Source organism: Chiloscyllium plagiosum, chromosome 40, assembly GCF_004010195.1.
Source record: "Chiloscyllium plagiosum isolate BGI_BamShark_2017 chromosome 40, ASM401019v2, whole genome shotgun sequence".
Lineage (NCBI taxonomy): Eukaryota > Metazoa > Chordata > Chondrichthyes > Orectolobiformes > Hemiscylliidae > Chiloscyllium > Chiloscyllium plagiosum.
Window position 1 is genome coordinate 21318327 of NC_057749.1, and position 20910 is coordinate 21339236.

A 20910-nucleotide genomic window follows, 5' to 3' on the forward strand; every position below is an offset into this window, starting at 1 on the left:
CATGAAAGAAGTGAAACTATCACTGTATTCTAACAGATGAAAGGCTTAACAGACAATCAATTTCTCAATGTATAATTTCAGTTACATCACACTGTAAATTTTTGCTATAAATTCTGTGTTAGGATTGAGCCCTCCACTACCACCTGATGAAGGAGCGTCGCTCCGAAAGCTAGTGTGCTTCCAATTAAACCTGTTGGACTATAACCTGGTGTTGTGTGATTTTTAATTCTGAACTTAAGACTGAGTTCAACAGCTTCAAATTGGGAACCCATTCCCATTCCTTCCTTTTCTTTTAAACGTTACGTTCGCTGCCACCATGTCCTCTCTCCCCTTCCCCCACTCCAGAGGGACTGTTTGTTTTTTCCATTTTGGCAGTTGGACACACCATTGTTCCACCTTTCTCACATTCCGATTACCGAATCTGAACTCTCAACATCCTTTCTCCTCCACCCCCTCACCCTCACTATTTCATAAATGCCATTCCCCCTAGTGTCAGTTCTAATGAAGAGTCATCAAGACTCAAAACAATAGCTTTCCCTGGATGCTGCTGTGATCTCCAGCATTTGTTGCTTTCCATTCAGACTCCAGCATCTGCAGTAATTTGCTCCTATCACCAATATTAGCATTTTCACTGTGACTAATGTGTGAACTGACTCCAAAAAAATATAAGAATTGATAAAGAAGGAGAGGCTGACCTGAAATGCAAAAAGACCATTGATGAGATCATCTCCAAACAGAAAGCTGGACCCGGCTTTTGTGTAGTTCAAAAAGATCTGCAAGAGGAAAGAGACAAGGTTCGGGACCTCACACACGACTGCAACATTACTTTGATGCTGTTTGAGTTCTTTTTTCAATCAGTGATTGAGTGGAATGGACTAACGTCACTCGGGTGAGAATTAAATCCAAGACAATTCAGTCTCTGCACTCGGTCGCTTCATCGCCCCTGAAACCACCCGACCAATTGGTGCATTGGCAGCAACTCCCACCACCTTCTTTAGTCAGCTGAAGAGTGCAAGCCTAGGATTTAGATCAGGGCTGAAAGGGGTCAAGATGCAGTGTATACCTGAGAAACTAGTGAGTGTACACAAGAAACTAGTGGACACTCCAAAAACTAGTGGGTACCCCAAATACTAGACCAGAGTGCACCCCAGAGATCAGTGTGAGCCCCATTCCTCGGTGTATACCCGGGCACCAGTGTGTACTCAGACCTGTGTGTGTCCCAGATCTCTGTGTATACCCAGGGCCCAGTGTGTACTCAGGCCAGTGTGTGCCCCAGACCTGTGTATATCCAGGGCCCAGTGTGTACCCAGGTTAGTGTGTGCCCCTGACCTATGTATACCCAGGGACCAGTGTGTACTTGGACCAATGTGTGCCCCAGACCTGTGTATACCCAGGGCCCAGTGTGTACTCACGCCAGTGTGTGTCCCAGAACTGTGTATACCTAGGGACCAGTGTGTACTCAGACCAGTGTGTGTCCCAGATCTGTGTATACCCAGGGACCAGTGTGTACTCAGACCAGTGTGTGTCCCAGACCTGTGTATACCCGAGGACCAGTGTGTACTCAGGCCAGTGTGTGTCCCAGACCTGTGTATACCCAGGGACTAGTGTGTACTCAGACCAGTGTATGTCCCAGACCTGTGTATACCCAGGGACCAGTGTGTACTCAGACCAGTGTGTGTCCCAGACCTGTGTATACCCAGGGACCAGTGTGTACTCAGACCAGTGTGTGTCCCAGAACTGTGTATACCCAGGGCCCAGTGTGTACTCGGACCAGTGTGTGCCCCAGACCTGTGTATACCCGGGGACCATTGTGTGTCCCAGACCTGTATATATCCGGGGACAGTGTGTGTCCCAGACCTGTGTATACCCAGGGACCAGTGTGTACTCAGGCCAGTGTGTACTCAGACCAGTATGTGCCCCAGACCTGTGTATACCCGGGGACCAGTGTGTACTCAGACCAGTGTGTGTCCCAGAACTGTGTGTATACCCAGGGACCAGTGTGTACTCAGACCAGTGTGTGTCCCAGAACTGTGTATACCCGGGGCCCAGGGGCCCAGTGTGTAGTCAGGCCAGTGTGTGTCCCAGACCTGTGTATACCCGGGGACCAGTGTGTACTCAGGCCAGTGTGTGCCCCAGACCTGTGTATACCCAGGGACCGGTGTGTATTCAGGCCAGTGTGTGCCCCAGACCTGTGTATACCCGGGGACCAGTGTGTACTCAGGCCAGTGTGTGCCCCAGACTTGTTTCTACCCGGGGACCAGTGTGTATTCAGGCCAGTGTGTGCCCCAGACCTGTGTATACCCAGGGACCAGTGTGTACTCAGACCAGTGTGTACTCAGACTTGTGTATACTCGGGGACCAGTGTGTACTCAGGCCAGTGTGTGCCCCAGACCTGTGTATACCCAGGGACCGGTGTGTATTCAGGCCAGTGTGTGCCTCAGACCTGTGTATACCCAGGGACCAGTGTGTACTCAGACCAGTGTGTGCCCCAGACCTGTGTATACCCAGGGACCGGTGTGTATTCAGGCCAGTGTGTGCCTCAGACCTGTGTATACCCGGGGACCAGTGTGTACTCAGGCCAGTGTGTGCCCCAGACTTGTGTATACCCGGGGACGTGTGCATTCAGGCCAGTGTGTGCCCCAGACCTGTGTATACCCAGGGCCCAATGTGTACTCAGGCCAATGTGTGCCCCAGACCTGTGTATACCCAGGGACCAGTGTGTACTCAGACCAGTGTGTATCCAGGGGCCAGTGTGTACTCAGCCCTGTGTGTACCCAGGGATCAGTGTGTACTCAGCCCTGTGTGTACCCAAGGACCAGTGTGTACTCAGCCCTGTGTATACCCAGGGACCAGTGTGTACTCAGCCCTGTGTATACCCAGGGACCAGTTGCGTATTCCTGTATTGAATGTGCATTGACGATGCCAAATCATTGCAGTGTGCTGGTGAAATGCCCTGGTTTGAGGAGGAGACCAGCTCTGGGCCATGTCCGATCTGTTGCTCTTACCTGGACTTGCTCCCCCAGCCATTTGAAAGCCTGAAAGCCGGGTTCCGTTCTGATGATCAAGATTCCCAGAATGAATTGCAGGCCTAGTCCCACAAACAGAGTTCGACAAGATACCTGAGCAGCAGGAAGTGAGAATTAGTGACAATGAGACTCGGAGCTTTGAATATTCCTCAATATAACACACACACACCGCATCAGAGGGATCTCACTGCAGTTTAGCCTGTGTCTTTTAGCCAAATGCTTAGTATTCATAACCTGTGGGATATGTCAGGGGTATTCCTTATCGGCCTGATCATATAATCAGAGAATATCACAGCACAGAAAATCTTTCAGCCTATCATTTCAGTGCTAGCACATTGAAGAGCTTTGCAAATCAATCTAATCTTTTCTTGGAGCCTTGCAAGATTTCCTGTACATTTATTAACCAATTCCCTCTTCAAAGCGATTAGTGAATTTGAATCATAGAACCCATACAGTGTGGAAAGAGGTCATTTGGTCCACTGACCCTCCAAAGGACATCCTACCCAGATCCACCTGCCTACCCTATCCCTGCATTTCCCATGGCCAATTCACTCAAACCTGCACATCTTTGGACTGTGGGAAGAAGCCTGAGCACCCAGAGGAAACCCACGCAGACACGGGGAGAATGTGCAAACTCCCCATGGCCTGATGGTGGAATTGAACCCGGGTCCCTGGTGCAGTGAGGCAGCAGTGCTAACCACTGAGCTACTGTGCGCCTGAATTTGTTTCCATCACCTTTTCTGGAGGTGATTTCCCGACCTTTATAAACTCCAGTTTAACTATATTTCACTCACCCTCTCCCCCAAGCCACTTCCAGGTCACTTTTATCAATGAACTTCAATCTATTCTGGCTTTACCTACCCTCCTGCCAGTGAGAACAGATTTTCCTTATTCTCTCCATCAAATAGAGTCGTAGAGTCCTACAGCACAGAGACAGGCCCTTTGGTCCAAATGAGTCCATGCTGAGCAAAATGTCCAATCACGCTAACCCTTGCACTTGGCCCATATCCTTTTAATCCTTTCCTATTCATATATTTGTCCAAATGCCTTTTAAATGTTGTTAATGTACCCACCACAACCACTTCCCCTGGCAGCTCATTCCATATGCGTACCACCCTTTGTGTAAAAAAGTTGGCCCTCATGTTCCCTTTTATTCTTTCCCCTCGAACCTTAAACTGATGCCCTCTCGCCCTCGATTCCCCAACTCTGGGAAAAAGATTGAGTGCATTCACCCTATCCATGCCTCTCATGATCTTATTCACTTCTATAAAGTCCCCCCTCAGTCTCCTATGCTGTAAAGGAAGATGTCCTAGCTTGTCCAACCTCTCCCTATAACTCAGACCTTTGAATCCAGGCAAACAGAGTCAAAGAGTGTGTTGCAGGAAAAGCACAGCAGGTCAGGCAGCATCCGAGGAGCAGGAAAATCAACGTTTTGGGCATAAGTCCATTAGCAGGAATGCCCAGGCAACATCCTTGTAAATTTCTTCTGCACTCTTTCCAGTTTAATAATGCCATTCCTATCAACTCCCTACCTCCATCTTCCCTCCCCCCATCTCCCATCTCCTACGAGAGGCTCTTGTTGATTGGGGCAGGGTTTGGTGGGACACTATAGGGATAAGTTGACTCACCGCCTGATGTTTTCTGGAGAAGATGAAGAGTATGATGACGAGCATGCACAACCCTCCGAAGGAGATTAACTGCTCGGGCCTCTTCGCAGTGTCAACGGCCAACCAGGTGATCAAACCCACCAAAGCCAACATGCTAATTATCCTGATGGAAACCAATAAGGAGAAACAATTTGCTCATTTCTTTATTTAGATGTATTTTGTTTAACCACTGTTAAGATTGAGGTGAAATATTGTAAGAATATTAAAATATTATAGATAGCACGGGAGTTCATGGTGAGGTCATTTGGTGCACACAAGATTATTGTGAAAATATTCAAACAGAGACCCTACTTGACTCCTCCCCTGGATGGTGAACATCTCAAGCCTCCATTGAAAGACTGGACAGAGATATTGTGAACCAATGGTCTTGCATGTGTTAGTGTTAGGTCAATGACTTAATTAAGGGTAAATGAGTGTCATTAAAGTTCTTTCAGGAAGGACATCTGCCATTCTTACATGATCTGGCAGACATGTGACTCCCTGCCCACAGCAAGGTGGCTGACTCTGACGGGCTTAGGCAGCCCCTTAGTGTATCGGACAGCTCCAAATTCCAATAAACACACACACGCACGTGTGCACACACACACACACAGAAACAGAGGCACATGCACGCAGACACACACACACACACACACAGAAACAGAGACACACGTACGCAGACACACGCACACATACACGCACACAAAAACACACACTCACACACACACACATGCACACACACTCCTGTCAACCCTACAAAATCCTCCTTGCTAACATCTGAGGGCTAGTGTCAACAACTGTCTCCCAAGCAAGACAAGCAATAGCCAATTGACATGGTCATTCTCACTGGAGGCAAGTAAAAATAAAAGGGTAGGTTTTAATGAAGGGTTTAGCATTGAGCTTATATCAAAAGGGGACCTCGACAATTTGAGCAGTCTTGCAGGGTCCCCCCTCGGAGGGTATTCCGCACTCCAGGAGGATTTTCCTGAGCAGTTTGTTCCTGCACTCCCTTCATCCCCTTCGATAGTTCGGACATGCCTCGACATTCCAACGGTCATCGAGAAGGTGCAGAAATGCCTCGTGGAGACCGGAGTCTTCCCATTTACCGTCCAGGATTTGGAGTGAAGGAACAGAGTGTGCAGCAGTCCCGAGCAAAGGGAGGTTCAGGTCGCCTGTATTTTCTGAGGGTTGAGGAGTCTGTGTTTCTTCATTATTTAAAGAGATGGGATGGGGGGGGGGGGGGAAGGGTTGGCTTCTAATTAAGCTTTGATTATACTTCAGGCCCATGCCCCTGATGTTTGGCTACCCCATGGGTGGGCAATTTGGAGGGTTTCTTTGTGGCTTTGGCAAAGATGGTCAGTAGGAGATGGGGAGAACATTAGACCTGCCCGCCTATCTCTCTCCCACATCGGGGGTGGTGTGGGGGGGTGACCACAGACAGTGGGCTGCCCCCCGTAGGTGGCTACTGCGGGGGATGGGCAAATCAAATTGTCACCCCCAGATTCACACCTTAACTTAATTTGTTATGTTTCTGTTGGTAATTTGTTTTCCTGATGATGTTCCCCTTTAAAGGGCGTGTTGATTGTTTTTTTGTTGAGTTGGTCAATTTGGTTCCTCTCAACAGTATTAAAGGAAGGGGCGGTGTAGTCAGGAGGTCTGTCGGATTGCTGAGGTGTGAATAAACATCTCCGTCCAGGAAAATCCCTGTGCCTTTGCTTCCGTTTCACCAATTGGCTTGGGACCAATTGTCAGCCAGCATTGCCCCCAACATCTCCCTGGAGAAACAGATTGATTCATTAGCAATGAAATCCACCCGGACATCTCCAGGGAACACAGACACTGGGAGCAGGAAGAGGCGATTTTGCCCCAATAGCCTACTCCACCATTCGATGTGATCATGGCTGATCCTCGACCTCAGTGCCATTTTCCTGTGTTTTCCCCAAACACCTTGGCGGCCTTAAACATCTACACACTCTTCAGGAATAAGTGTTTAATGCGACTGTGTTTCTTTCTGTAAAGCATCATGGGACTCGAGTTAAAAATCACACAACACCAGGTTACAGTCCAACGGGTTTAATTCATCAAGCGCTCCGAAAGCTAGTGCTAAACCTGTTGGACTATAACCTGGTGTTGTGTGATTTTTAACTTTGTCCACCCCAGTCCAACACCGGCATCTCCAAATCGGGACTCAAGAGAGTTCAGTCAAGATTGCGGGGGCTCAGTGGTTAGCACTGTTGCCTCACAGCACCAGGGACCCAGGTTCGATCCCAGCCTCGGGCGACTGTCTGTGTGGAGTTTGCACATTCTCCCCGTGTCTGCGTGGGTTTCCTCCGGGTGCTCCAGGTTTCCTCCCACAGTCCAAAGATGTGCAGGTCAGGGTGGCCATGGGACATTGTCCCATAGTGTCCAGGGACGTGCAGGCTAGTTGGATCAGCCAGGGGAAATGAGGGGTTATGGGGCGATGTTCTTTGGAGGATCAATGCAGACTTGATAGGCCGAATGGCCTCATTCTGCAGTGTAGGGATTCTATGACTCTCTGAAGTTAAGAAGCACAAAGCTTCCAGATGTCTGAAAGGAAACAGCTTACCATTTAAACCATCTGGAGCGTTGCTTGAGCCGCGAACTCACAGGTGAGAAGAAATGGACGATTCTTTTTCCCAGAAATCTCTTGATGAGGTCGTAAACCACAAAGAAAGCAACGACACAGGTCATGACCAAGAGGGCGATGGCTCGATGAAAGTTGAGTATGCAGGCAGTGATGAGGAATGCTAGAAAGCCTGGGTTAGGGGAGTAACAGAGCAAAGCATTCATTGATTTTCTTTTAATTAATTGATTAAATTAATTAATGCTTCTTCTAGTTTTGTGGATCATTAAGGTCTGTGCTTTGTCAGATATTGGAGCCCATTTGAAACCTGGATTGGCATGAAGTTCCAGAGCTCTGACTGAGCCAAATTGCTTCCAGACTTTTTGATTGGATTTGGTTTATTATTGTCACATGCACCGAGATACAGTGAAAATTATTGTTTTGCACACTAACCAGACAATTCATTCCTTACATAACTATGCCAGGGTAATAGAACAGAATGCAGAATGTAGTGTTACTGCTACAGAGACGGTGCAGAGAAAGATCAACTCTCAAAAAGAGAGGTCCGTTCATTAGTCTGATAACAGCGGGGAATCAGCTGTTCTTGAATATGTTGATATGTGTTTCAAACTTTGTATCGGCTACCCAATGGAAGAGGGTGGAAGAGAGTATAACCAGGGTGGGAGGGGTCTTTGATGATGTTGGCTGCCTTCCTGAGGCAGTGGGAAGTGTAGATGGAGCCAATGGGTGGAAGGTTGGTTTGTGTGATGGACTGGGCTGTGTTCATAACTCTCTGTAGTTTCTTGTGATCCTGGGCAGAGCAGTCACCATACCTCTCCACGTAACTGAGATCTCTCAGCTCTGATTCCATCTCTAAGGCCTCACCATCCTACTGCTGCCCAGAGTTGAACACGATACTCAAACTGAGGCCCTTTTTGGTGTTTGAGGCTGGTGGACAGAGCTCAGACAGAGAGTTCGATTCTAGCCTCAGGCGACTGTCCGTGTGGAGTTTGCACGTTCTCCCCGTGTCTGTGTGGGTTTCCTCCGGGTGCTCCGTTTTCCTCCCACAGTCTGAAGATTAACAGCTTAGAGTGGATTGGCCATGAGAAATTGCCCCATAGTGTCCAGGGATGTGCAGGCGAGATGGGCGAGCCATAGGAAATACAGGGTTAGGGGGATATGGTGGGTCTGGGTGGGGTGCTGTTCGGAGGAACGGTGTGGAGTCAATGGGCTAAATGGCCGGCTTCCACACTGTCGGGATTCTATGAATTTTGATGGTGAAGGCAGGTCTCAGCACAAGGAGGGTGAAAGGGGAAATTCAAGCTGCTCATGCAGGCTTTCGAGATGGAGACAGAGAGAGTGAATCTTTCCAGGGCCAGGAAGAGTGAGCCACAGACAATATGGACTGTGGACATTTGGCCTAAGAACCAGAGGGTCGGTGAGGAAGGAACCAAAGTATGCAGTGAGGGATTACAGCCTGGAATGCACTATCTGGAAAGATGCTGAATCCGATCCAGCTGTTCCCTTCGAAAGGCAAAAGGGTAACATGTTAAAGAGGGAAAGAAATAAAAACAGGATGTTGCTAAAGGAGGAAAGATTTGGCTCAAAAAGATGGTTCTTTCCATGTCCAGCAACGGCACAATGTGCTGAATGGTCTTCAGTTGTGCCATTCCATTTTAGGATTCCATTGACCTGTCGTCTCAGGCTTTCTGATGGTGGGGGGGAGGCGGTGTTGCTGAGGGGGTGAAAGCAAAAACCACCCGAGTTTAAGGTGCTCAATCCACCTCACACTGACCCCCCCCCCCACCGTGAGGAGGTATTAGGGAAGATGAGCTAACGTTTGATCAGAGAGGTGGGAGTGCGAAGTCGAGGGGTGCAGGGAGGGAATTCCAGACCTCAGCTAGGCCTCAGTTTTTTTCAGAGTTCTCATCCTAGTTTTCAAATCCCTCCGTGGACTCGATCCCGCCACGAAACTTGGAATCTCCTCTCGCAGAGAGAACCAAACTCCTCGTGAGAACCTGGCCCCATTACAATCCCCAAGATGATTCGCTCCACTGTTGGTAGCCAGGTCCTCAGCTGCATGGGGCCTGGGCTTTGGGACTCCCTCTCTACGCCTCGCTACCTCGTTCTCCTCCTTGATGCCAGTCCAACCTCTTTGACCAATTGAAGTCATAGAACGTGGAACAGTACAGCACAGAACAGGCCCTTCAGCCCACGATGTTGTGCCGACCATTGATCCTCATGTGAGGTAAACCTAATGTATGAGCCCTCAAATTTCTGTGACCATATGCATGTCCAGCAGTCTCTTAAATATCCCCAATGACCTCGCTTCCATAACTGCTGCTGGCAACGCATTCTATGCTCTCAGAACTCTCTGCATAAAGAACCTGCCTCTGACGTCCCCTCTATACTTTCCGCCAAACAGCTTAAAACTATGAACCCTTGTGTTAACAATTTCTGCCCTGGGAAAAGGTTTCTGGCTATCGACTCTATCTATGCCTCTCATTATCTTGTACACCTCAATTAGGTCCCCTCTCTTCCTTCTTTTCTCCAATGAAAAAAGTCTGAGCTCAGTCAACCTCTCTTCATAAGATAAGCCCTCCATTCCAGGCAGCATCCTGGTAAACCTCCTCTGAACCCTCTCCAAAACATCCACATCTTTCCTATAATAGGGCGACCAGAACTGGACACAGTATTCCAAGTGCGGTCTAACCAAAGTTTTATAGAACTGCAACAAGATCTCACGGCTCTTAAACTCAATCCCCCTGTTAGTGAAAGCCCAAACACCATATGCTTTCTTAACAGGTCTAACTTGTATAATCTCTCCTCATAATGTAACCCCTGAAACTGTGTATCATTCTCGTAAGCCTATTCCCTCCAAGACCAATCTATCCTTCCTAAGGTGTAGTGCCCAGTTCTGCTCACAGTCCTCCCAGTGGGAGCTAACCAGGGTTTTGTATAACTGCTGTATAACATCTGTGTCCTGATACAATTCACTCGGATGATCCCTGGGATGGAGGAGTTGTATAATGAGCAAAGGCTAAAAAAGGTTGGAATTCAACTCTGGAGTTTAGAAAAATGAGGGGTGATCTCACTGGAACATATTGAATTCTTGAAGGGCTTGACGGGGTAAATGCTGAGAGGATGTTTCCCCTCATGGGAGAGCTGAGGGCCAGAGGGCAAGAAGATCAGAATAAAGGGGAACCAGTTTAAGACCAAGATGAGGAGCAATTTTTTTTCCATTTTTTTTTAAGAAAGGGGCAGCAAGGTGGCTCAGTGGTTAGCACTGCTGCCTCACAGCGCCAGGGAGCCAGGTTCGATTCCTGCCTTGGGTGACTGTCAGTGTGAAGTTTGCACATTCACCTAGTGTCTGCGTGGGTTTCCTCCGGGTGCTCCGGTATCCTCCCACAGTCCAAAGATGTGCAGGTTAGGGTGGATTGGTCGTGCTAAATTTCCCATTGTCAGGGGTGAATATGGGGAATGGGTCTGGGTGGGTTACTCTTCGGAGGGTCGGTATGGACTTGTTGGGCTGAAGGGCCTGTAAATCTCATCTAATTTATTCTCTCAGAGGGTTGTGAGTCCTAAGAACTCCTTGCCACAGAGAGCGGAGGGGGTAGAGTCCTTGCGTATATTTGTGACTGAGACAAATAAACTCTTGATCAGTTGGGGAATCAAGATTTATGGGGAAAGGGCAGGAAAGTGGACATGAGGAATATTGGATCAGCCACAGAATGGCAGGGCAGGCTTGAGAGACCGAATGGCCCACTCCCATTCCTATTTCTACTGGTCTTAAGAAGATGATTTCAGTTTCTCCGTGGATTTCACTAGCACCTTGAGACTTTGTGGATTCTGCTAACTGGGTGTCTGGGTTGTGTCCTGTGTAGCAGAGGTTACTCTATTAGACTAGACTGTTCCTACCCTGAGCCCACTGCACCCCTCTCTTATCTCATAGTGACTATTAGCATGCCATCAGGATTCCCAACAAGTTCTTATTCAGGGCAAAAGTGAGGACTGCAGATGCTGGAAACCAGAATTTAGGTCAGAGTGGTGCTGGAAAAGCACAGCAGGTCAGGCAGCATCGGAGGAGTAGGAAAATCGAAGTTTCGGGCAAAAGCTCTTCATCAGGAATAGGACACCAGTGCAGAAAATACTGATCTCTGTCATACAGCTCCCCACTACAGCTCTCCCAATCCTTACTTCTCAGAGTCTTAATCACGTGACTGTTAATTCAGAGCTCAATCATTTCATTCACATTAGCTCTCCTATAGTTCTACAGAGGACAGTGTTTAAACCCAGAAAATATTAGGAATTAGTTACCATGAGATTCAGTGCCTTCAAGCGTTAACTTTTACCTGCAAGGAGTATGGCCAAGATGATGTACTTAATTACAGTCAAGTGGGCTTTGTAGACTGACTTTGCTCTTGAGGCAGACTCAGATACTTTGCTGGAAAAGACAAACATTTGTTTATTAACCCATTGTTCAGACATGATACGCTGCCATGAGCCAAACTTTCATTCTCTCTATTGAGATTCTTAAACGGATTGTTGTTGTGTCTCTTGGAATCGAGTTGAGGCACCAACAACTACCTGTGGGCAACTTGTCACTTGTGTTAGATTGAGAGGGGTCAACTAGTCATCAGAACTCTGAGTCCAGACAGTGACCTCGTTCCATCATGACAATTCCCACGTCACACTGTGACTGAGATACAATACTCATTACAAGCTGCAGAAATACTCTTCATGTCGGAATCGATTCGTGAAAGACTGGAGAGGAAGGGAGAGAACAATTGGTGAATGAAAATGAAAATTGGGTAACTTTGCAATGATTGGGGTGAGAGTTGTTAATTTCAAAGTGTGTAAATAATACGGTCAAAGTTGTCTAGAGCTGAAATGTGAAGTGGGAAGTTTCCAATCAGCTACCTGTTATACAGGGCGGCATGGTGGCTCAGTGGTGAGCACCGCTGCCTCACAGCACCAGGGTTTGATTCCAGCCTCGGGTGACTGTCTGTGTGGAGTTTGCACATTCTCCCCGTGTCTGCGTGGGTTTGCTCTGGTTGTCTCTACTGACCCTTTGTTAAAGCAACATCCTCTGTCTTTGCTCTATAACCTGCATAGCCTTCTGGAAGGCAAAAGTGAGGACTGGACATCAGAGTCGAGAGGGTGGCGCTGGAAAAGCACAGCAGGTCAGGCAGCATCCGAGGAGCAGGTGAGTCGATGTTTTGGGCGTAAGCCCTTCATCAGGAATGAAGCTTATTCTTCTGGAAGGGCTGAATTGAACAGGCCGGCCCCACACTGTCAGACAGTGCATTCCAAAACCTAACCTCTTGCTGGGGGGGAAAATGTCCTTATATAGGCAATGCTTCTCTTCATGCCCTCTTGTTCTTGACCCTCCCATCAATGGGAACAGGTCCTTCCTCCCTACTCCGTACACATTCCATGCGGATTCAAACATCTCCCCTCTCGACCTTCTCCAAGGGGAACTGTCCCAACTTCTCCAAGCTATCCATGTGACTGAAACCTCACACCTCTGGGTTCATTCATCTCAATCTTTTCTGCACCCTGGCTAATGCCTTGCTCATTCAGTCCTTTAAGCCTGCCCCACCATTCAACATAATCGTGGCTGCTCCTCTATAGCAACACGATATTCCCCCTTTCACCCTAAAAATGTCAATTATTGGAAAAGCCCATCTGGCTCGCTACTGCCCTTTAGCACAGGAAATGCTATCTTACCTGGTCTGGCCTACATGTGACTCCAGACCCACAGCAATGTGGTTGACTCTTAAACTGCCCCTTGGGCAATTAGGGATGGGCAATAAATGCTGGGCCTAGCCGTCAATTCCCTCAGTACATGAATGAATTTTTTAAAAGTATCAATCTCTTTCTTGAATATTTTTAGTGACTTGACCTCCACAGACTTGGGCGGGAGAGAATTCCACAGGTTCATTACTCACTGAATGAAGAAATGTTTCCTCATCTCAGTCCTCAATGGTCTACCCCTTTATCCTGAGTCTGTGTCTCCTGGTTCGACACTCGCCAACAAGAGAAACACCCTCCTTTTGTCGAGTGTGTTCAGCCCTGTTAGAATTTTATGTGTTTCAATTCGATATACATCACTGTCTCCCCTCCTTTCTATAACATACCACACAGTGGCCACACAGTTTTACAACATACCACATACCGACATGGTGGCTCAGTGGTTAGCACTGCTGCCTCACAGTGCCAGGGACCCGGATTGGATTCCAGCCTCTGTGTGGAGTTTGCACGTTCTCCCCGTGCCTGCGTGGTTTTCCTCCGGGTGCTCTGGTTTCCTCCTACAGTCCAGATTAGGTGAGTTGGCCATGCTAAATTGCCCGTAGTGTTCAGGGATGTGTAGGTTAGGTGCATTAGTCTGGTGTAAATGTAAAGTAGTAGGGGAATGGGTCTGGGTGGGTTACTCTTCGGCTGTATTCCTGATGAAGGGCTTTTGCCCGAAACGTCGATTTTACTTTTCTCAGATGCTGCCTGAACTGCTGTGCTCTTCCAGCACCATTAATCCAGAATCTGGTTTCCAGCATCTGCAGTCATTGTTTTTATCTACTCTTCAGAGAGTCAGTGTGGATTTGTTGGGCTGAAGGGCCTCTTTCCCCACTGTAGGAATTCTATCCTTTCTGTACAGAGGGGAATTCAAACATTACAGCGGGTATCCCTATAATTCTACTCTCATTTCCCTCAGTAACCTGCATCATAAGTACAGACAGAATCTTTAAAATGCCTTCAATAATTCTAAACTCTTCCAGTTATGTGAACCACCTCCTCATTCACAATGACCTGGGTAGCATTTTCTCTTTGGTGAAGACAGATGAAAGGCACAAATTTAAACCCTCAGTTGAGCTCCCTACTTCCATCTGTAAGTTCCCGTTTTGATCCCTGATTAGGCCCACTGCCCCTTTTCCTTTTTCCCATTTGATTGCCAATGAAAGACTTTTGGATTCCATTTGATGTCAGCTGTCAGTGACTGCGCATCCTCTGTAGCACAGCCAATTGTAGGGCAAAGATTCATCTACTCTGTTCCTTCACAGTGCCAGAAGACCATGAGACACTGGAGCAGAGGTTAGGCCATTCGGCCCATCGAGTTTGCTCCATCACTCAGTCATGGCGGATAGGTTTTTCAACCCCATTTTCCCACTTTCTTTCCATAACCTTCGGCCCCCTTGGCAATCAAGAACATATCTTTCTCTGTTTTGAATATACTCAATGGTCACTATCACAGGAGTGCCTCCTAATGTTCAGGAGCAAATTCTGTCACCTCCAGTATCCCTGAACCTCTCCATAAGCTTGCTGATTAGATTGGAAGCATGAGGTGACAGGGTTAAGATGACTGTCTGTGGAATGAAGCATTACTGGCTCTCTGTCAATGATCACACCAATTTCCATTACAAAAGGAAAGGGTACTGATTGGTTTGGCAATTTGACTCTGATTGGCTGAGGCGTTGTCATGGAGGAACCATCAGGAACTGTATGTTCCCCACCCTCCCAAGTAATTCAAAAAAGGTGCAATTCTTGAGCAAATATTGTTTGATTGCAAGGAACAGGTTCCTGTGTACAATGAAGAGCTGCTTCTAGCAAATTTAATTGAGCCACGTTTTGAGCTTGACTGGTGATCTTACATGGGCCATTAGCAATACGAAGGAGAGAAATCATGTCTGACCTTGGACATTTTACATTGGGGTTTGCAAACAGGATCTTCTAAAAGAACAAAGAATGCATAGTGCAGATTCATCTGAATGACACCAAAGCAGAAGGCATTAAATTATACAGCGTAAGCCTGACCTGTATTCTTGGGGACTTACAAGGTTGGAGCGATGATCTGTCATTTCAAATAATTAATCGATTTGTCAGGCTAGACATAAAAGAACTGTCCCTTCGGGGTGGGGACTGGTGTGGTTTGGGGCCTGGACTATAGAGTGAGATGATGTAATCTTAAGATTGGATCTGGGCAGGCGAGAATGAAATGAAAAGGTGTGTCTGAGCACCTGAAGGCCCATGGGTAACAGGACACAGACTGGTGAGGCTGTGCAGAGATATGGAGCAAGGGCAGCAACTGGGGTCAAAGGGCAGATCAACCATAGTCTTGTTGAATAGATTCAGTTCGAGGGACGGAATGGCCTCCTGTTGCTATTATTCAGAACCTCCCCCCGCCCCCGGCATCAAACAGGTAAACTGCTACGTTAATTAAATAAACTACTTACCTCAGAAATTTGGAATTCCTCTTGCCTGCATGTGTTTCAGGCTTTGGGTCATCTGGAGGTTTGGAAGATACATCTTCCTAAAGAAGGAAGGGACATGTTTAACAAAATCTGAAGGTTTTAACAATCTGACTGAAGTGGATAGAAGAATACGTGAAGGGTCAGAAGAGTACTCGCCTCTAGTTCAAATGCTGCATTTTCTCTGGCGTAATCCTGTTTCTTTTCAGAATGATTATTTTCGTCGTTCATTTTTAAGATTCTGCGCAGGGCACAAGTAAAGAGAAGAAATAATAAAGTTTAAACAACTTCCACGTCAAAAGTGAGAGACAGAAGCATTTAAGCAAGTGGAAAACTGATCGAACGCATCCCTCTAAACCAACAAATCAACCACGGTAGACCAAAAGTTGCAAAATCGTTTGTTTAGTTCCGCCATCACTGACTGAATTAAATCAAAAGTGCGCAGAAACATGATGAGGCATACAGTATCTCAGGTTTTATTTATAGGGGGATAGAATATTTGAGTCAGAAGGCTACGTTGAACTGTGTAAGACACCATTTCAGCCGCAGTTGGAATATTATACAATTTTTTCCAATGCAAATCAATATAGCACAGGAACAGGCCTTTCGGGCCCACTAAGCCTGTGTTGATTCTAATCCTTACTCAGACCTGCCACTTATTGCACAGGCATGGTTTCTATTCTTTTGTCCGTCCACCGTTCATGTGTCTATCAAGATATACCTTAAACATTGCTTCCACCACCTCCAATGGCCGTGCATTCCAGGTACCCACCACCCTCTGGGTGAAACAAAATGGTGGTGGATTGTGGTGACAGAGCACTCTTCACTGAACCCCCCACCCCACCACCAAGATATACGAGACAATATGTGACATTCATGATTTAAAGCAAACAAGGTCAGAAGTCAGACGACACCAGGTTAGAGTCCGACAGGTTTATTTGAAATCACAAGCTTTCGGGGCGCTTCACTGGGTGAAGTGAGAGTGAAGCACACAGGTATGGAATTTATAAGCAGAGAGATCAAAAGATCATACAAATGGTCTGAGTGAGATGTTGATAGGCTGAATAATAAGTCTCTGCAGGCGATCAAAAATGTCAGATGGTGTGAGTAAAGTGTCAACAGCTGAATAGCGAGTGAAGGGATGACCTATTAATGAAGGCAGAGGGATAGTTACAAAAAATTTAAAATCTACCTGATTTTTAATCTATTGTAATTATCTCTCTGCCTCAATTAATCAGATCATAGATCATTCTTTCACTTGTTATTCCGCTGTTGACATTTTATTCATACCTGGGTGGCACGGTGACACAGTGGTTAGCACTGCTGCCTCACAGCGTCAGAGATCCGCGTTCAATTCCCGCCTCAGGTAACTGTCTGTGTGGAGTTTGCACATTCTCCCCGTGGGTTTCCTCCGCGTGCTCCGGTTTCCTCCCACAGTCCAAAAAATGTGCAGGTTAGGTGAATTGGCCATGTTAAATTGCCCATAGTGTTAGGTGAAGGGATAAATGTAGGGGAATCTGTCTGGGTGGGTTGCTTTTCAGAGGGTCGGTGTGGACTGGTTGGGCCAAAGGGCCTGTTTCCACACTGTAAGTAATCTAATCTTAAAAAAAATTGTATGATCTTTTGATCTCTCCACCTACAAACTCCGTGCCTGTGTGTTTCTCTCTTGCTTCACCTGATGAAGGAGCAGCGCTCTGAAAGCTTGTGATTTCAAATAAACCTGTCAGACTATAACCTGGTATTGTGTGGCTTCTGATCTTGCCCACTCCAGTCCAACACTGGCACCTCCAGATCATTTCAGCAATTATGCATTCCTTGAAGGTCTCTTCGTCCTTTCTCGTTACACAATATTAGATCTAAAACAGCATATCCTCTAGTTGGCTGTTCAACATACTGTCCCAGAAAACCAACCCAAATACACCCCAGAAACTCACCCTTCAAACTTGCAGTGTTCCACTGGTTTACCCAGTCTATATGCAGATTGAAGTCACCCATGATAACTGTGTTGCCCAGGCAACATGATTCTCTTATCTCCTGATTATTACCATACCCCACATTGCTACTACAGGTTGGAGGCTTATAAGTAACTCCAGCCAATGTCTGCTGCCCCATGCTGATTTTTATCTCTCCCCAAAACAACTCCACACATTCAAACAAAAATAACAATGGACTGCAGATGCTGAAAATCAGAAAGCAAAATTGCTGGGAAAATTCATCAGGTCTGGCAGCATCTGTGGAGAGAAATCAGAGTTAAGGCCCAGTGACCCTTCTTCAGAACCTGAGGAAGATGAAGGACCCGAAAGGTTAACTCTGATTTCTCTTCAAAGCTGCGACCAGACCTGATGAGTTTTTCCAGCAACTTCCTTTTTTTGTTTCAGATTCCACATATTGTTTTTCCAAACGGAAATCCTCCCTTACTAATATACTGATTATCAGCACAAATCCACCTTCTTTACTTTCTGAGCTGTCCTTCCTAAACATCAAATTTTCCTTTCAGTTCCCAGTCCTGGTCACCCTGCAACCATGTTTCTGTAATGGCAATTAGATTATCCCATGTTCCTCCATCTGCGCCTTTAGGTTATTTACCTTATTGTGAATGCTGAGTGCATTCAGAAAGAGTGCTCTTAATTTTTGAACATTATTCCACTGTATAATTGCTGCTTTATTTTGTTTCTCCCATCTCATAATCTCCCTCGTCGTTATTCTGCTTCCTGTGACCAGCTTACCTCACTTCTTGATGGGTCATCCCTCAGATTCCCAGTTCTCCTTTGAACTGGTTTAAAACCACCCCCAATGGCAGTTACCACTTTCCCTGCCAGACTATCAGCCTCAGCATGGTATCCCTTTAAGAACAGCTGATTGGGCAAATGGAGATACCTGGCAACCAATGGTGAACTCTTCCCATTCATTCTCAAACATTTCAAAGTGGCTTTTAAAAATGTTGTGGGGATCTCATTCGCATTTGGAACCGGCCTCCTCCCTGAATCAGGTGGGTGTAACGTTTGGTGGTTTTGGGATATGATGGAAAATTACTTCGATTCATGACTTGACAACTCTGCCTTCAAGGGATGACGAAGCCCCCTTTGCAATGTTCAACCATCTCAGCATCTTTACCTCTATCAGATTAAAGAATGTTTCCTCCTCCAATTTATAAACACTGCACTATCCCCTCTCACTACGGCAGTATTTAGGTGATGATTAGCTCAATTGGTTGGCTGTAACATTAACAGCGTGGGTTCAGTTCCCATCACCAGCTGGGGTTACCATGAAGGATTCTTCTTCGCAACCTCTCCCCTCGCCTGAGGTGTGGGTGACCCTCAGGTTAAATCACCACCTGTCGTCTCTCTGTCCAGTGCGAGGGCAGTGCTATGGTTTGGTAAGACAATGATGACTTAGCTACAGCAGTGTACTCAGACTGATGTTATGTGGGTTAACATTGTTTCATGATATTGTCTGCCAGAATGGGAGCACATCTTGCATTTCCTCTTTTGGGGTGTGGCCTCGCTATGTGGGATGAAGTTGGTGGTGAGAAAGTCTATAGCCTTAAAACTTATTGTTAAGCATTTTGACTAAAATGTAATGTTGAATTATAGAACACATTTGCTGCACACTAGAAAATAGACAGGCAGGGAGGCTCAGAAAAAAAGAGGGGTAATCCAAGTTATGCAGACAATAGAAACATCTGTTCTCACCAATTAATATAGGATGCTCTAAGGCAATTAAGGACATTTGTCTTAGCATCAGTGAATCTGTGTAAACAGGATACCAAGTGATAACATTCACAACTGTTCCTTTATAGAATTAATGACAGTGTTTGATTCCACCATCATTAAGCGTGGGGACACCCCCCACCATGCACATGGCAGGGACTCATGTGACACAGCCAACGTTATCTATCTCATACATTGCAGGCAAGGATGCCCTGAGGCATAGTACATTGGCAAGACCAAGCAGGGGCTATGGCAACAGATGAATGGGCACCGCACAACAATCACCAGACAGGAGTGTTCCCTCCCAGTCGGACAACACTTCAGCAGTCCGGGACATTCAACCTAGGACCTATGGGTGACCGTCCTCCAAGGCAGACTTCAGGACAGACAACAACGAAAATGGCCGAGCAGAGGCTGATAACCAAATTCGGTACACATGGGGATGGCTCAACCGGGACCTTAGGTTCATGTAACACTACAGGTGACTCCATTGCACTAAACACTCACAGAGATCAACACATACACACAAACAGACATAGACACACAGACGCCCCTACACACACACAAACACTCCTACACACATATAGACATTCTTACACACACACACACTCACACCTACAGGTACACACACTGTCCTACAGACCCATACACTCACGCAGACCCTCTCTCATACGTTCACACAAATACTCCCACACTCACACATGCACCCTCTCGCACACTTTTAGCCCTTTACACTCACGCTCACACACATACACACACTCTCATGCACACATACACATATAAGTTTGTGGGGTGAATTCGTACTTGCAGAATTACATTTTATTTTGCTCAAAAACTGCATGAATCCATGTAAGATTCTGTAAATCCGTTATTTAGATAAGAATCAGTCTGACCATTGTGACACAGACAGTCTCACACAGGGTAGCTCACACCTTAAATACATTATCTAGGCCGACATGACACCAATTGTTAAAGTTCATCTGAGGATGTAACTTTTAAAAAAGTTCTGCGGTTTACATATGAAAGAACTGAAACCAATATGTTCGTTCTAAAAGAGACTTAAACAATCCAGGTCTTTTTCAATATATAATTTTGGTTACATCACATTGTAAACTTTTCCTATAAATTCTGTCTCTTATGATCTTATACTCCACCATCACTTGATGAAGGAGCGATGCTCAAAAGCTAGTGCTTCCAATTAAACCTGTTGGACTAAGACCAGGTTGTTTGTGTGATTTTTAACTTTGTACACCCCAGTCCAACACCGGCATCTCGAAATCGTGTTTGATTCTGACCTTGAAATGAAACTTAGTACTATCAAAAGCCTTGTAATTAATGGTCAGGTCTTATCAATTATAATGGATTCTTATTACCCCTTGCAAGCTCAGCAGGCACTTCGGCAAAAACATCTTTTCTGTTATAAGTCCCTGCCTTAATAGTTCAATAGAACGCTAGAGAGAGAGAGAGAGAGAGAGAATTTCAGTGCTGAGACAGACAAAGCCAGTAGAAAATTAACTCTTTGTGCTTACTTGTTATGGATTGAATTTAATTGCATTTTTGAGACTTTATGATGATTTTGAGTAGCCATTACTGGTTATGAAATGCAAACTCTGTAAAAGGGAATATTGATGAAGCTTTAACTTACTTGCTGTTATTGCAGACCACTCTACAGACCTTGCAGACTGCCCCACTGTCAATTCT

At 46.3% G+C, this 20910-nt stretch overlaps 1 protein-coding gene across 1 annotated transcript in view; it reads right to left on the bottom strand.

Annotated features, from left to right (window-relative positions):
• Window positions 1-20910, bottom strand: part of slc28a1 (solute carrier family 28 member 1) — a 100319-nt gene that overhangs the window by 38160 nt on the left and 41249 nt on the right. The window contains exons 3-9 of the mRNA XM_043680125.1: window positions 15659-15740; window positions 15485-15561; window positions 11609-11700; window positions 7260-7449; window positions 4655-4796; window positions 3006-3119; window positions 696-773 (exon numbers count right to left, since the gene is read on the bottom strand). Of these exons, the coding sequence (XP_043536060.1) occupies window positions 696-773; window positions 3006-3119; window positions 4655-4796; window positions 7260-7449; window positions 11609-11700; window positions 15485-15561; window positions 15659-15730 (765 nt within the window). The 5' untranslated portion in view covers window positions 15731-15740. The remainder of the gene's footprint in view (window positions 1-695; window positions 774-3005; window positions 3120-4654; window positions 4797-7259; window positions 7450-11608; window positions 11701-15484; window positions 15562-15658; window positions 15741-20910) is intronic.